The following is a 14,357-nucleotide window of genomic DNA, read 5'->3' as shown; positions in this document are numbered from 1 at the left end:
ACTGAGTTATGTAGATCTGCTAAAGGCTGACTCATTATCCAGTATCAAATCACATTTATTAATATTACCCATCTCTTCACCATCAGTACTGGGAGGCCATCAGATTTAAATACAAACTTCCAAATTGCTGATTTTCACTTGAAAGCTTCGTTTTATCATAAGCAATAATGTCAGTTGCTTTCCTTGCGGTAACAGGCTCACATTGTTTTGAGAAATGTCTTAAATTAAAAAACAAAACAAAACAAAAAGTCTGAATAGCCACGGTTTTTCTGTTAGTCATTCTTTCAAGTAAGAGTGGTTTTCCGTGAAAAAAATGGCCAGTTCAGCTGGCAGCCTAAGTGCAAAAGTATTGATAAGTACAATTGTACTTCTCTATGCTGCAGAAGTGCTTTATGCATGTTTCCCATCTCATTACATAGAATAGGAAAAAGAGGTGTGTTCAAAGATGGCAGTTTTAGAACACTTGGTAATTTTTTACTACCTCATCAAGAACATTCTAAAGTGACACTGGATGTGCATAGTGCGTGGCTGATGGCTGACCGGGGTGGGGTGGGGGGGCACGCTCACAGCTAGTTCGGGGCCACTGCTGGGATTCATGCTAAGGCCTCAGTGGTTTTGCTCACCACCGCTTTTGTACCATCAATGCAGGTTCAACACAGTGGAAAAAAGCACTTAGCTTCTGAGATGAAATAGTTTGATCTCGTGGACCCCCGCGAAGCGAAAGAGTTTCAGGGACCACTCCCCCAGGATTCTGTGGAGGACATTTTGCGTCCTTTCTTTTTCTTGTTAAAAAAATGTTTACAAGCCCTGTTAGCCATCCCCTTTTGCTGAGGAGTCTTTCACATCTCTTGCTCATTTTTCTCTTTTGTTGTCTGGTCTTTCTATGATTTGTAGGCATTGGTTATATATTCTGGATTTTAGGTCCTTTGTCAGATAAATGCATTACAAATATCCTCCCTGTGTAGCTTGCCTTTTCACTCTGTCAGTGGTTTTTTTTTTTTCCTAAAGATTTTATTTATTTATTTGACAGAGATCACAAGTAGGCAGAGAGGCAGGCAGAGAGAGAGGAAGGGAAGCAGGCTCCCTGCTGAGCAGAGAGCCCGATGCAGGACTCGATCCCAGGACCCTGAGATCATGACCTGATCCGAAGGCAGAGGCTTAACCCACTGAGCCACCCGGGCGCCCTATCAGTGGTTTTTTAAATTAAAATGTTCTTAATTTCTATGTAATCTAGTTTATCAGTGCTTTCCTTTTATGTTTGGTGGTTATTTTTTTTTGATCTGTTGAGAAATCTTTGCCCTACCCTAAGGTCATGAAGTGTTTCTCATATTTTCTGGACGCTTTGTTGTTTTACCTTTTGTGTTTAGATTTATAATCCATTTGAAATTAATTTTTTTTTTTTTTAAAGAAATCACAAGTAGGCAGAGAGGCAAGCAGAGAGAGAGAGAGAGGAGGAAGCAGGCTCCCTGCAGAGCAGAGAGCCCGATGCGGGGCTCAATCCCAGGACCCTGAGATCATGACCTGAGCTGAAGGCAGAGGCTTAACCCCCTGAGCCACCCAGGTGCCCCTGAAATTAATTTTCATGTGTGGAACAAGATAGGTTGATATTTTACAGTATTGCTATCCAGTTGATCCAGCACCATATTTTGAAAAGAATTATCCTCTGCCTATGCCACCTTAATAATTAAATTTTCATTTTTCACTACTCATGAAGCTATTATTTCCTGTTCTTTTTTTTTTTTTTTTTTTTTTTTTAATTTGACAGATCACAAGTAGGCAGAGAGGCAGGCAGAGAGAGAGAGGAGGAGGAGGCAGGCTCCCTGCTGAGCAGAGAGCCCAAATGCAGGACTCGATCCCAGGACCCTGGGATCATGACCTGAGCCGAAGGCAGAGGCTTTAACCACTGAGCCACCCAGGCACCCCTTATTTCCTGTTCTTAAAATTTGCCTTCTTTGCTTTTCCTCGTAGAGCCAAATAAACTTGATCTCTTCAGTTTTTCCCACGGATGGTCAAGTTAGCTCAATAATAATTGTGCAGCCTCTGCTTGTTGAGTGTCAGCTATTGCAAGCAATAAGCTGGGTCTTCATCCATATGAAACATCCATATGCTCTTATTTAATCCTCTTAACCCCGAGAGATTGGTAAGGGCTATCCCTATTTTACAAGTATGGAAACTGACGTTCACGTATAATAAGTAACTTGATCATAACCAGTATAAAGCAGAAGTTGTGATATAATAATAGAATATTGGATACCACTTAATTGAACTCTTCGTTATGTACCAGGTGTTACACTTTTGTAAACATTCTCATTTGATACTTAAAGCAACCTTGAGAAATTGATAGTGTTGTCAGATTTCGCAGGAAAGAAAGCTAGGGCTTAGAAATTTCATTTCCTGCCCTAAATCAAACAGCTGTTAGGTGGTGAAGCCAGAATTTGAACTTGGGTCTAACTCTAAAACCTTTGCTTTGACCTTCTCACAGTTTCTCATTTCCGAGTAGGTCTGTCTAAATGTTGCTTGTGTGTCAAGCACTGTACCGGGCACTGGGATTACATGACGAGGTATGGACCCAGCCTTCAAAGAGTTCACGGTCAATCCAGGCTGATGGCCCTGTTCATTCCAGATCATAAGTCTTTTAAAAACAATGATGTATTTCTGAGGTCTGCTAAAGCACAGAGAAAGGTGATTATTCTGAAGGACTGATTGGTACAGGATAGAAGTAAAGGTTTCACAGAGATAATGCTCGATGGGTTAAATTTTAAGGACTAATACAATTTTTGTGGTATTGGGAGTAATTGGCATGCATTGTTGTGGGGACAGTGGGTATAAATGAGGCTATGAAATCATCTCATGTGTGTCCGTGTTGTGGGGGGCAGCAAGGGAGGGAATAGGCCCATTATATTTCACCTGTACTGGCATGTGGAAGGAATAGGGGAATGTAAGGAACACATTACAAGGACCTCTGTGGGCTAAGGAGCTAGATTTGATCCTGGGTAATGGGAACTGTCAGAACATTTGGGGTGGAAAGCATTCTGATTGGGACCCCTTGAACCACTGACTTTTCTTTTGAGGAAGAAGTTAGGTTCTGACAACTATTAATACTTAATAAGCCCTTACTATGTGCCAAGTAGTTACATTAAGTTTAATTTGTAATCTTATTCTTCCTAATGAAACTCATAATTCCTCATAGTGAAATTCCTCCATTTTACAGAGAAGAAAACTGAGGCACAGAGAGGTTAATTAACTTACCCAAACCAACACAGCACGGACATTGGAGCAGGATTCAGCCCTAGTATTTCCTCCTTGCAACATGCATGTCAGTAGTCACTTCAAAAGAATCAGTCTTGTCTTAGACTGTTCCGAGAACAAAGAGAAAGTAGTGTGGTTGGAGCTCAGTAAATTGGTGGGGTAGAGAAATAGGTGATGACCCTGTAGGGGTAAGCACGGACCAGGGCATGCAGAGCCTTGGGGGCAAGATCAGAAGCAGTAGGAACCCCTGGGTATGTTTAACAACAGAGGGGCTTCATACTCTTTACATTTTATTTTTGAATCTCTCTGGCTCCTTTGTAGAGAATGGATCACAAAGGGACAAGAGTAGAAACAGGAAGACCAGGTCAGGAGTTGACACAGGCACTCAGGCAAGAAACTGTGGTGGTAGGTACTAAATGGCAGACAAGGCAGATGATCTTGGGTATATTTGGAGCTACACCTGACAGGATTTGCTGATGGGTTGGCTTAACAAAGGGGAGACAAATCAAGGATGATGCATCTGGGGTATTTTTGCCAAAGTCATTTCTGATTTGGGATTACCACAGCTAACACCTCAGTGAACGTACTTCCAGACTTGGAGCACATCTCTGAATTATTTCCATAGCATACATTGCTGTAAGTAGAATTACTCCATTAAGGACTAAGCCTGTTTTTCAAGATTTTGATGTTGCCCAGTTGCCCTCCTAAACAGTTGTAACTACTTGGCATTTCCACTATATTTTGATGTTTCCCTATCCTTGCCATCTTGCTGGAATTAGTCTCCATTTTCTTTCAAATTATTTAGAAATGCATGATCCCAATAACATTTGTAAGCTGACTGAACTCAAATTCAGTTCCTTGTTTTTGTATGACTTGAGGTCCCCGTTCCTCATTGGCTGTTGGCTGAGAGCCTCTCTCTCTGCTCTTGAAGACTTCCGACATCTCTTCTCACATGGCCTCCTCCATCTTCAAAGCCAGCAATAGTTTGTCAAGCCCTTCTCATGCTTTGACTCCCCCCCTCCACCTTCTCATTTGCTGCCAGCTAGAGAGAATTTTCTACTTTATAAGGGCTCATATGAATGAGTACATTAGCCCATTCAGATCATCCCTATTTTGAAGTCAGCTGTGCCATATTACATAAAACAATCACAAGATTGATTTCTCATCTCATAACATAGGTTCTGGGGATTAGGCAGTGTGGAATACTGAAAGGGGCCCTTTCTAGAAATGTTACCTACCACAGCCTACCTTCTGGCCTCCCAAATGCAGTATACATCTTTCCTTCCCTAGGATTCTTAAGAGTTACCCATTCCTGCATCAGCTCAATGTCAGATCTTACTTGAATCTCCTCAGCTTGCAGGACCCAAATCTCACCTTCTAAATTGTCTAAGTCAGATGCAGCTGAGGCTCCTAAACACAACTCCTCTATCTTTTGAGCAGAGAAACAGATTTGCCCCCATCACACAGTGGTGCGACAGGCAGAGGATAACAGTTACTGATTTCTGACAGGAAAAAAACATGTACAGAAAAATTATTACTCACACCATTATTTATAGTTACACAGACCAAAAGCAATACCAGTACCTACAGTAGAAGCATAAATTTTAAAAAATTTGCTTCATTGAATGATTATTACTTGGTCATTAAAAATGTCAATAGCAAAGACAGACAACTTGGGAAATACAGGACATAAGTGGAGGAAAACAGTGGGGTCTAAAATTATAATTTCATAAAAGCATATTTATGGAGGAAGACTAGAAAAATAGCAGTAAGAATCATTGCGTTAGATTATGGTAACATTTTTCTAACAGTTTGTTAGTATAATTTGTGCATTTTTTTTTTTAAATCTTTGTTCACCTAGCCTAAATGCAGTATCAGTTCCCAGTTCACCCTTAAACTCACAGGATATCCTCAGGGTGGGGAAAAGGAAAGGGTTAGTGTCTCATTTGCTTAGAGTGCTATAACTGTGCTCCACATGAGCATGTATATGCACTTTTGTCTACACTTCTCAGCATCCCCATGTCCCCAGTCCTAGGTTTCCACACTTAGCAGAACAGAATACATATAACACACCAAAGTTTCCCAGCTGAACTTGTACCCCGATGGGCCTAGCCATTTGTGTTCCCCAGAGTAACAAAATCGGGTCACTTGAGAACTTGTGAAAAATGCAGAATCTCAAGTCCCATTCTTGGTCTTCTGCATTAAAACCTGCACTTTAGCAAGATCCCACACTGATTCATCTGCACATTAAAGTTCGAGTAGAACTGCCAAGGTGGTTCAGACAGTGCAGCACATACGTGGTACAGAACTAAAGGGCACGGCAAAAGGCTCTGAAAACAACTGACATTAAAACGAGAATTTGGATCCTGAACCCAGCTATGTTGATTGCCTGCTAAAATAAAAATAGCAGGATGCCTCCAGAGCCTCATAACAAATGTTCAGACTTTGCAGGATACAATCCTGAATTATTGGGCATACAGAGAACCAAGAAAACTTCAACTCACAAAAAGACAACAGATGCCAGCTCTGAAATGACACAGATGTTGGGATTATTTGGCAAAGATACAAAGCAGCTATTATAAAAATGTTCCAAGTGAGGGCAAACAGTCTTAAAATAAGTGGAATAATTTGTCTCAGCAAAGAAATAAGATACAATGAAGAACCAAATGGAAATTTTAGAATTGAAAAATAAAATAATCAAAATAACCTCACTGGATGAACGGTTAAATAATAGAAGAAAGAGTGAACTTGAACATAGAGCACTAGAAATTATCCCGTCTGAACACAGAGGGGGAAAAAAAAAAAAGACTTAAAAATGAGGTTTCAGGGATTTGTGAGTGAATTATGGAAGGTCTAACATTGGGATGATTTGAGTCTAAGAAAAAGAGAGTACAGTACAGAAAAATTACTTGAAGAAAATAATGCCTGAAAACTTCCCAGATTTGGCAAAAGATATAAACCCACAAATTCAAAAAACTCAGCAAACCCTAAATAGGATAAACCCAAGGAAGTCCATGTATGGACATATAATCAAACTCCTGAAAACTAAAAATCAAGAAAAAATGAAAGTGTCTAAGGAAAAACAATGACTTGCTTATAGAAGAACAAGAACTTGAATATCGATTTCTCATCAGAAATCATGGACACCAGGAAGAAGTAGATCAATGTTCTTAAAGTGTGGAGAAAAAAGAATTGTTAACCCAGAATTCTGTATCCAGCAAATATTTTGCTTTATTTCTGAAGGATATTAAAATATTCTTAGTGAAAGGAAACTAAGAGAATTCATAGTCAACAACTCTTCGCAAAAGGAATTGCCGAAGGAAGTTCTTCAGACAGAAGGGAAATGATACCAGATGGAGACTTGGAACATCAGGAATGAAGGAAAAGCAATTTACCAAAAATGGTAAATGTCTGGGTAAATGTAATTGACTGCTCTCCTCTTGAATTCTCCAAAATTTGTTAAAGTTGAAAGCAAAAATCGTGGCATCTCTGTGTATGTTGGTGTAATACGGATCAACTGTAGCATAAAGGGAGGAGGATAAATGGACCTATATATGCTGATATGGTCTCAGCCTTCTACTTGAAATGGTAAAATACTATTTCTAAGTAGACTGAAGAAGTTAAGTATGTGTATTCAATCCTTGGAGCAACTATTTGGGAAAAAAATCTACAAAGAGATCTAGTCAGAAACACTCAAATTGAATAAAAAGAGAGAGGAAAACAGAAGATTGGAAAACAATAAATGGTAGATATAAATCTAAACATCTCACATAAAATCACATTAAATGTAAATGGTCTCAACACATTAGTTTAAAAAGCATGGGTTTTGAAGTTAGGCAGACCTGGGATGAATATTGTGTTGGCCCTTACTACCTTTGTGGCCTTGTATAAGAAGCCTTACTTCTCTGAGCCTGTTTCCTCATCTGTAAAATAAGAATAAAAATATGTGTACTCAGAGGCCTGATGCAAAGACGAAATAAGATAATGTATATAAGGAGCTCGGCACATCCATTTGTTAAAAAAGTAGGAGAGATACGTATTTGCTCACTCTGTATGCAGAGTGTCTTTGGAAGAATATATAAGAAACTGATACCTTAGTCATCTGTAGAAGACCTAGGAGCCTGGGGAACAGGGATGAGAAGGAGAATTTTTACTTCTGTGGGCCTACAATCTTTTATGTGCAATTCTGATATCAAAAGAGCTCTGAAAACCAAAGTTTTGTTTTGTTTTGTGTTTTTTGTTTTCCATTAGACTGGTGCCAAACCTTGTTCCTTAGCAAAACCTGACCTGAAGTGAGGCATGAGTGTTGTTTTTATTTAAGAGGAGGGGAGCACAGAAAGAGGAAATCGTGTGTGGTCAGGATCACCCTCCAAAAAAAAAAAAAAAAAAGGATCACCCTCAAATTCCCTAGAGGGGTCCCTACTGGGGCTGAGACATACAGTCCCGTGGGCCCAGCCAGGCACTCTGTAGGCAAGAGCTTGCCTACAGTGTTAGTGTGTAACACTCTCCTTCAGTGGAATACCAGATGTAGTAGCAGGGGCTTGATTTCAGAGACCATATACAAAAATTACTTTTCTTTTAATCCCCATAGCCTGCCTCATTTGACACACTGTGGACTGAGACTATTTTAATGCGGGTTCTGAGCGTGCATTTAACAAGTTCGAGTTCACACAGTGTGTCTGTGTTACAGTGAGGGTGTGTTAAGTGTCGAGTCAAAGGATATGCTGTGACAATTTCAAGTACCCAGTGGTCATGTTGGGCCCAGCAGCTGCCTTTCCAGCCTCCGTTGTTTTCCCTGCCCCACGCTCTGTGGCCCAGGAGACAGAAAGAGAGAAGGCTGAAGTACGAGAAGACTATGGCTGTGTTCTCCCAGGCATTTTTGTGGTCATTAGAGGCTCCTTCTGTTTGCTGTTCTGTAGCAGGGCAGGGCATGGGAATAGTAGGTAAGATGCTCGCAGCTCTCCAGCACACATGGTGTATCCAGGGTGGCAGGTAACAGAGGTCACCAGAAACTTCCACCATCAGCTCCATGAACCATGACTTGGGAACACTCATCTAGGTCAGGAAGAATTCCTTCCCTTGGAAACCTAGCCATGTCTACCTAAATCACAGTATCCTTTCCAGCGTATTAGTCAAAACTGACTGAAGAAACACCTCCTTTTGGATTTTTTCCCCAGTTCTTTAATAATGGTCCCTTACCTGTAAGCATATATTAGCTGCTGTTTAGCTCCAAAGGTCTGGCAGAAACACCCCTACCCCCCACCAACCTCAGAACTGCCAGGCTCGTATCACTCTCTAGGACTCCATCAGACTCCAAAGCACAATTCCTCAAATTCTTAATCTTTTTTGTTTTATTATATCCATATCCTTTATAGAAAAAAACAGGAAAGAGTAAAGAAAATCATTCCAGGAGCAAGTGTTACTGTGTTTATTTTCTGTGTGCTTCTTTCTAATTTTATTTATACATACACACCCACACACACATTTCTCATGGTTGATTTCCTAGGCTACTCCTAGACTGTCCTTTTCCCCCACACAGTTAACATTAGAGCATAAACATTTTTTCATATCAGTTTAAAACTAAGAACATTGTCTCCATAATTGCATTCAGTGATACACTATAACGTGCCTAAGCGGTCCCTATTTAGGCCAATTCCAGTTCCCTTGATTAAAGTCTGTGGTGATACTTTAATTTGAATGATGTGTTCTTTGAGATGGAGACTTAGATATGAAACTGTTGAGTCAAAAAGTATGAAGATACCTAAGACTTTTGAAAGATGCCTATTATGATCTATATGTTAGCCAGTGTAGAATTGCCTCCAGAAAGCACGCCCTAGCTTAATGATCCTAGCCTGAGCATTCCCAGTGAGAGCAAAAATGGGCTTTTGATGTGGGGGTGAAAAACTGTTGGGGGGGCAGTGGTTTTTGGCCCTCTAGTGGACTGCACTGCGTAAGCAGACACAAGGGGTCTGTGGGATTGAAGTGTCACACAGAGGCCATCTGGAAAAAGGCTGTGGAGCCCTGTTCTGGCTGTGTGGGCACCCATCTCACTCCATCCTGAAAGCTCTCAGATCTTAGTCTTGGAGCTCTGGTTTTAGTGTTCAGATATTTTCTGAGCTAAAAGTTCTTGGTTCTTTACATAAAGTTTAGGAACTTGAGAAAAGTGTAAACAAAATTTATCTGGAGGATACCACGGTTAATGTTTTTATTTATTTAATATTTTTATAAGCGGATCCTCCTCACTTTGTGTTCATTTTCAGCGTTAGTCTGTGTGGAAGACCACTTAGAAGTGTCCCTTGTTTAATGGTCTCAGGGGTGTCCCCTGTCCCCATACCTGGGAGTGTCATTGTGACCCCACAGGCATTGGCTTTAAGCCCCTGGGAACCCAGGCGCCTCACTGCTCTGGGACTTGTGGTAATTGCCCCTTGTTTGTTTCAGGTGTGATCCCCTGGGCCCGTTTGCTGTCGGGGGAGAGGACCTGGACCCCTTCGGGTGAGTGCTGCTGGGGAGGGGGCAGCAACACAACCTACTCCTGTTGTGACTTTTCAGCCCCGGCTCATCTTCTAATCTTAGAGCTTTGTGTCAGTCTTCCTTTGGGGTGAAGGAGGCCACTGTGGCTGAGCAGCTATGAAGTCCCTGCTCCTGTTCCAGCTCTGCCGTGCCTGGAGCTTTGTGGAGAGCTCTGCTGCCGGGGAGGGCCGAGCAAGCCGGGCAGGCAAGCTCTTCTGTCACCTGCTGGCCCCACTGGCCCTGGTGGTGGAGTCATAGATCACCCCGAGGCCCTCTAAGGAAACCACAGGAAAGCCAGCGTCATGAATCGTCTCACTGCTACTACTAGTCTGTAGACCTAAAGTAGTGCCCTGCAGAGCCTTGAGGTGGTTCTGCATTGACCTTGGCAAGTTCTGGCACCTGTTCTTGTTCAAATTGTCCCCCTTAGAAGTAGCATGTGGCAGCAATTCTGTTTTGTGAGTTCAGGGAGCCTGGAGAGCTCAAAGGACAGGCCGCGTGCTCCAGGAAAAGTGTGCTCTTGGTGTGTTCTTGTTCTTGCCCGCTTCCTGCTGGCACTCAGGTAACCAGCCACCTCTGTCTGCTTGAGCTGTCCAGAGAGCTTTCGGGGCATTCTTCGTCCCTTCGTCCACTCTCACTCCTTCGCCTCTTCTCCAGAAGCTTCTTGCCACACCTACTCACCCGTCTTTTCTTCTTGCCTCAGGTGTCGGAGAGGTGGCATGATTGTGGATCCCCTGAGAACTGGCTTCCCAAGAGCACTCATTGACCCATCCTCGGGCCTCCCAAACCGTCTTCCTCCAGGCGCTGTGCCCCCAGGAGCACGCTTTGACCCCTTTGGACCCATTGGGACCAGCCCATCTGGGTAGGTACTTACTCAGGCCTGCTGAGAAGCAGGGCCTCATGGCAGCTCCGCTCAGCTTTGCAGGAACGAGGGTTCTGACTGCAGGCGCAGAGGTGCCCCTGGCTCCATCCCCCTTCCATCCAAGGGAGTGGGGCCTCCTCCAGGCCCCTGCCTGATGCTTCCCTGGAGCTCCCCATCCCTCAGTGCCTTCCTGCCTCCAGCCCCTTTCAGAGAGCACTCAGAGGAGGAAGAGCTCCTCACGCTTCCTGAAGTTTAGTCTGTGTCGGGAACTCGCTGGATCCTGATAGCAACACGCCATTCACATCCTGTAGAAATCAAGGCCCTGAAAAAGGAATTAACTTCTCCCACGTGGGAGAGTCAGGATTCAAGCCATGACTGTAGAGCACATGCTCTTCCGGCCCACAGAGTACTTCGTTCCGGAGGACAGGCTCCCTCTGCTCTTAGGGCCCATCTGCCCGTGTGCCCCAGCCCCTCCATCACTCCCAACTCACCAGCCCCTCTTTCCATTCCAGACCCAACCCAGACCATCTCCCCCCGCCGGGCTTCGATGACATGTACCTGTGAAGGCCTCAAGAATGTAACATCCCAGCCTTCCCTCCACTGTCCTGGAGCTGCCACCGCCGCCCCATCAGCAATTGTGTTCTTGAGGGCTGGGGGCGAGGGACTCTGCCCATGTGTCTGTGGGCCGGCTGGGATTGCCTCCCCACCCCCTGTCAGAACCAAGGCACCTGCTGCAGCTCTCCACCAAGCTGCATATAGGTCCCAAAGAGAAACCAATGTGTGCATCTCTCTCCCCACCAGCTCCCCGACACTTCTCAGGAGAGACTTCGGCAACATCTGCCCTCAGCCCGACGCAGTCCCAGCTGCGGCGCTGTAAGGACAGAACACATTTTGGATGTTATTATAAGAACCAAATGTCAATACAAAAATCATGTTGCCAGTCTCCCACTGTTCTTTACTGCCCAGCTCTTTCCATTTCTGAGACTTTAGAGTTTAAATCTTTGTGGGGCTAAATGACTCTTCTCCTACCCAGGGCCTGTTCTTGTTTCTTAGGCCCCTTCCCTTCATAAGTTGCTTTCTGGTTCCTGACATCACTCAGGTGGGGCCCAGTGTGGCTGCAAGGCCAAAAATGAGGGATTGGAAACCCCATAGGACCACAAGGATGACTTTCACAAGGGCAGGCATATTGCAAAAAGCCTGCGTCATTCCGAGAAGGGACCTAGTTCCGCCTGTGTGCGTCCTCAGTCCATCTGTACCTAGACAGTGGCAGCCTTGAAGCAGAATAAACAGACCTGAAGGCTGATCTCATTTCTGCCACTAACTTACTGAGTTGACCCTAAGGGCTTTCCCCTTGCGGGGCCTTCTTGTTGCCTATGAAATGTGAGGGGACCCTTCGTACTTTAAAACATTCTGGTGTCTGCTTCTGTGTGTGGCCACCTCTAGGAACAGGGGCAAAGGAAGGAATGAAATTTCGAGGCTCTGTGTGGTACTTACCTACAGAGTAACTCTGTGCCCCTTGGGGCCTGGCCAAGAAGAGCCAAGGAGCATGGGCTCTGTCTGAGTATGGTATTGAACTCTGGCAAGAGCAGGGAGCCCAGCCTCTGGAAGCCGGTGTCCTTTGTCCAGGACCGCCTGACCTCTGGTGTTCTCCGGATCCTTTTCAGCCCGAGACCTGACAGACATGGTCAGTGATGAACCCCTGTGCTGGAGTGGAAAGAACACCACGGAGTACCAGGCTCATAGGCAAGAGATCAAGGCATTAGTCACTTTCCCTCCACAACTAGCATTTCATCCATGGGTGGGTCCTTTTACTTCTCAGCTCCTTGGGTTCTTTCCCTGATATTAGGGCATACTGTTTATCTATGGGCAGAGGGTAGGCTACCAGAGACTTCCTGAGGTGTCTGCTAATATGCTGTAGCCTGGGAATACCTGTCCGAGTGTGGGTTAGGGATAAACTGAGCTGGAGCCTGTGGGGAGGCTAGCGTGAGCAGGCTCCCCGGGCATTTCTGGCAGACCCCATCTTGAGCACCGAGTTATTAAAAGACCACCTCGGCACCTTTAGAACATTTCTATTCTGGAGAGAGATGCAGAGATTTGGCAGAGCTACAAATGCAGCCATCAGTCATAGTCTTCCTCAGGCCTGCACACAGGTGGAAAGTTTGTTTTGGAATTGGATTTTTCCTGTTATGGAAAGAACGTGGGGCACTTTGGTCACACAGGCATCCTTTATCATGAAAGGAAGCATCTAAAGAAACATCACACTAGAAACCATCAGACAAGCAGGGAAAGTAGATCACTTTAGAACCATGATTCGTGGAAAAGAAGATTGGAACAATGAATTTGCCACTTAGGTTTTCTAGTAGCAAAGGTCAAAAGGATGGTCTTATACATAATTCTCTTTTCTGAAAACAGAAACTTCAGTGACTGTCATCTACAGAATCAGCCATTTTTTGCATGGATCTCCTTGTATCAAGGACACTGAGGAACACAGACAATGTCTTAGTTGTGCCGGGGGTAGTGAACGGGGCCTTCAGGAACTTTCAGGTCATGCTGTCTGTGCTCGTAGTCTGGGCCACTTCACTCCTCCCAGCTGCCAGCAATCGCCAGGAAGCCAACGGGAGTGGTTGCGGGTATGTCTTGTGGAATTTGAAAGGTGGGAGCCTTAACAATAAAATCAGCACTTAATAACGTGTTCCTTTTTTTATATGTAACAGCTTTATTGAGATACACTTCACATACCCATAAAGTTTACCTTTTTAAAGTGTGCGATTCAGTGGTTTTTAGTGTTTTCACAACGTTGTGCGTTCATCACCACATCAATTCCCGAACATTTCACCACCTCAAAAAGAAACCCCCTGGTACCTATTAAGGGTCATCCCCACGGCTCCCCTTTCCAGCCCCGGGCAGCCAATAGTCTGTTCTCTAAGGATTTGCCTGTTCTGGACAGTTCTCAGTAGAATCACACAATGTGTGGCGTTTTGTGTCTGGCTTCTTCCACTTCACATTTTCAAGATTCATACCCATGCTGTAGCCGGTTGTCCGTACTGCATTCCTTTTGATGGCTAAAGAATATTCCATTGTGTGAATATATACCACATTTTCTTTAGCCACTTAGCAGTTAAGGGACAATTGTTGGGTTGTTTCCACTTTTCATCTTTGTAAACAATGCTGCTGTGGACATTCGTGTACAGATCTTTGTGTAGACCTACGTTTTCATTTCTCTTGGGTACATACCTAGGAGTGGAATTGCTCGATTGTGTGGCAATTCGGTTTAACTTTTTGAATAACTATTAGACTTTTCCAAACTGGCTGCACCATTTTACATGCCCACCATCAGGGTAGGAAGGTTCTAGTTTCTCAACATCCTCTCCAGTACTTGTTCTTCTTCTTGCATAGAACCATCCTAATAGGTGCGAAGTGGTATCTCATTGTGGTTTTGTCTTCTGTTTTCTAAAAAAAAGAATTTGACCTAGGCTGAGCAAGATGGGGACCAGAACCAGTCACCCCTAGGGAGCAGGGCATGGCTTTGGTAGTAGCCACCTTGGGGTACTGTGGCTGGAATGCCACAGAGGGGTTGGGTTTGATTTGGGAAGGTTCTGGTCAAGATGAGCTATAGGGAAATTCTCATGACCTTTCCAGGTCTAGTGTAGTTCACAGCACTACTTTTGCATGGTTTGAACTTTCTGTGTTTACCCAGTGGCTTACAAGGAAAAGAAATGTTTGATTCCAGATCTTTATG

The 14,357-nt window shown here is 44.0% G+C and overlaps 1 protein-coding gene across 6 annotated transcripts in view; it reads left to right on the top strand.

Moving 5' to 3' along the window:
- PSMF1 (proteasome inhibitor subunit 1) overlaps positions 1 to 13,382 on the top strand; it is a 46,811-nt gene extending 33,429 nt beyond the window's left edge. For 3 of the 6 annotated variants that reach the window (XM_047745222.1, XM_047745224.1, XM_047745223.1), the window contains 3 exons: positions 9,688 to 9,741; positions 10,460 to 10,618; positions 11,131 to 11,926. In XM_047745222.1, the coding sequence (XP_047601178.1) occupies positions 9,688 to 9,741; positions 10,460 to 10,618; positions 11,131 to 11,182 (265 nt within the window). In that variant the 3' untranslated portion in view covers positions 11,183 to 11,926. Of the gene's footprint in view, positions 1 to 9,687; positions 9,742 to 10,459; positions 10,619 to 11,130; positions 11,927 to 12,282 lie in introns of those variants that run through there. The other 3 variants (XR_007130028.1, XR_007130027.1, XM_047745225.1) reach the window with 3 other exon arrangements.
- Positions 13,383 to 14,357: the final 975 nt, after the last annotated feature.

This window comes from Lutra lutra, chromosome 9, assembly GCF_902655055.1.
Source record: "Lutra lutra chromosome 9, mLutLut1.2, whole genome shotgun sequence".
Taxonomy (NCBI): Eukaryota; Metazoa; Chordata; class Mammalia; order Carnivora; family Mustelidae; genus Lutra; species Lutra lutra.
Note: the sequence above shows the minus strand (reverse complement) of the source record. Positions and strands in the feature narration are given on the sequence as shown.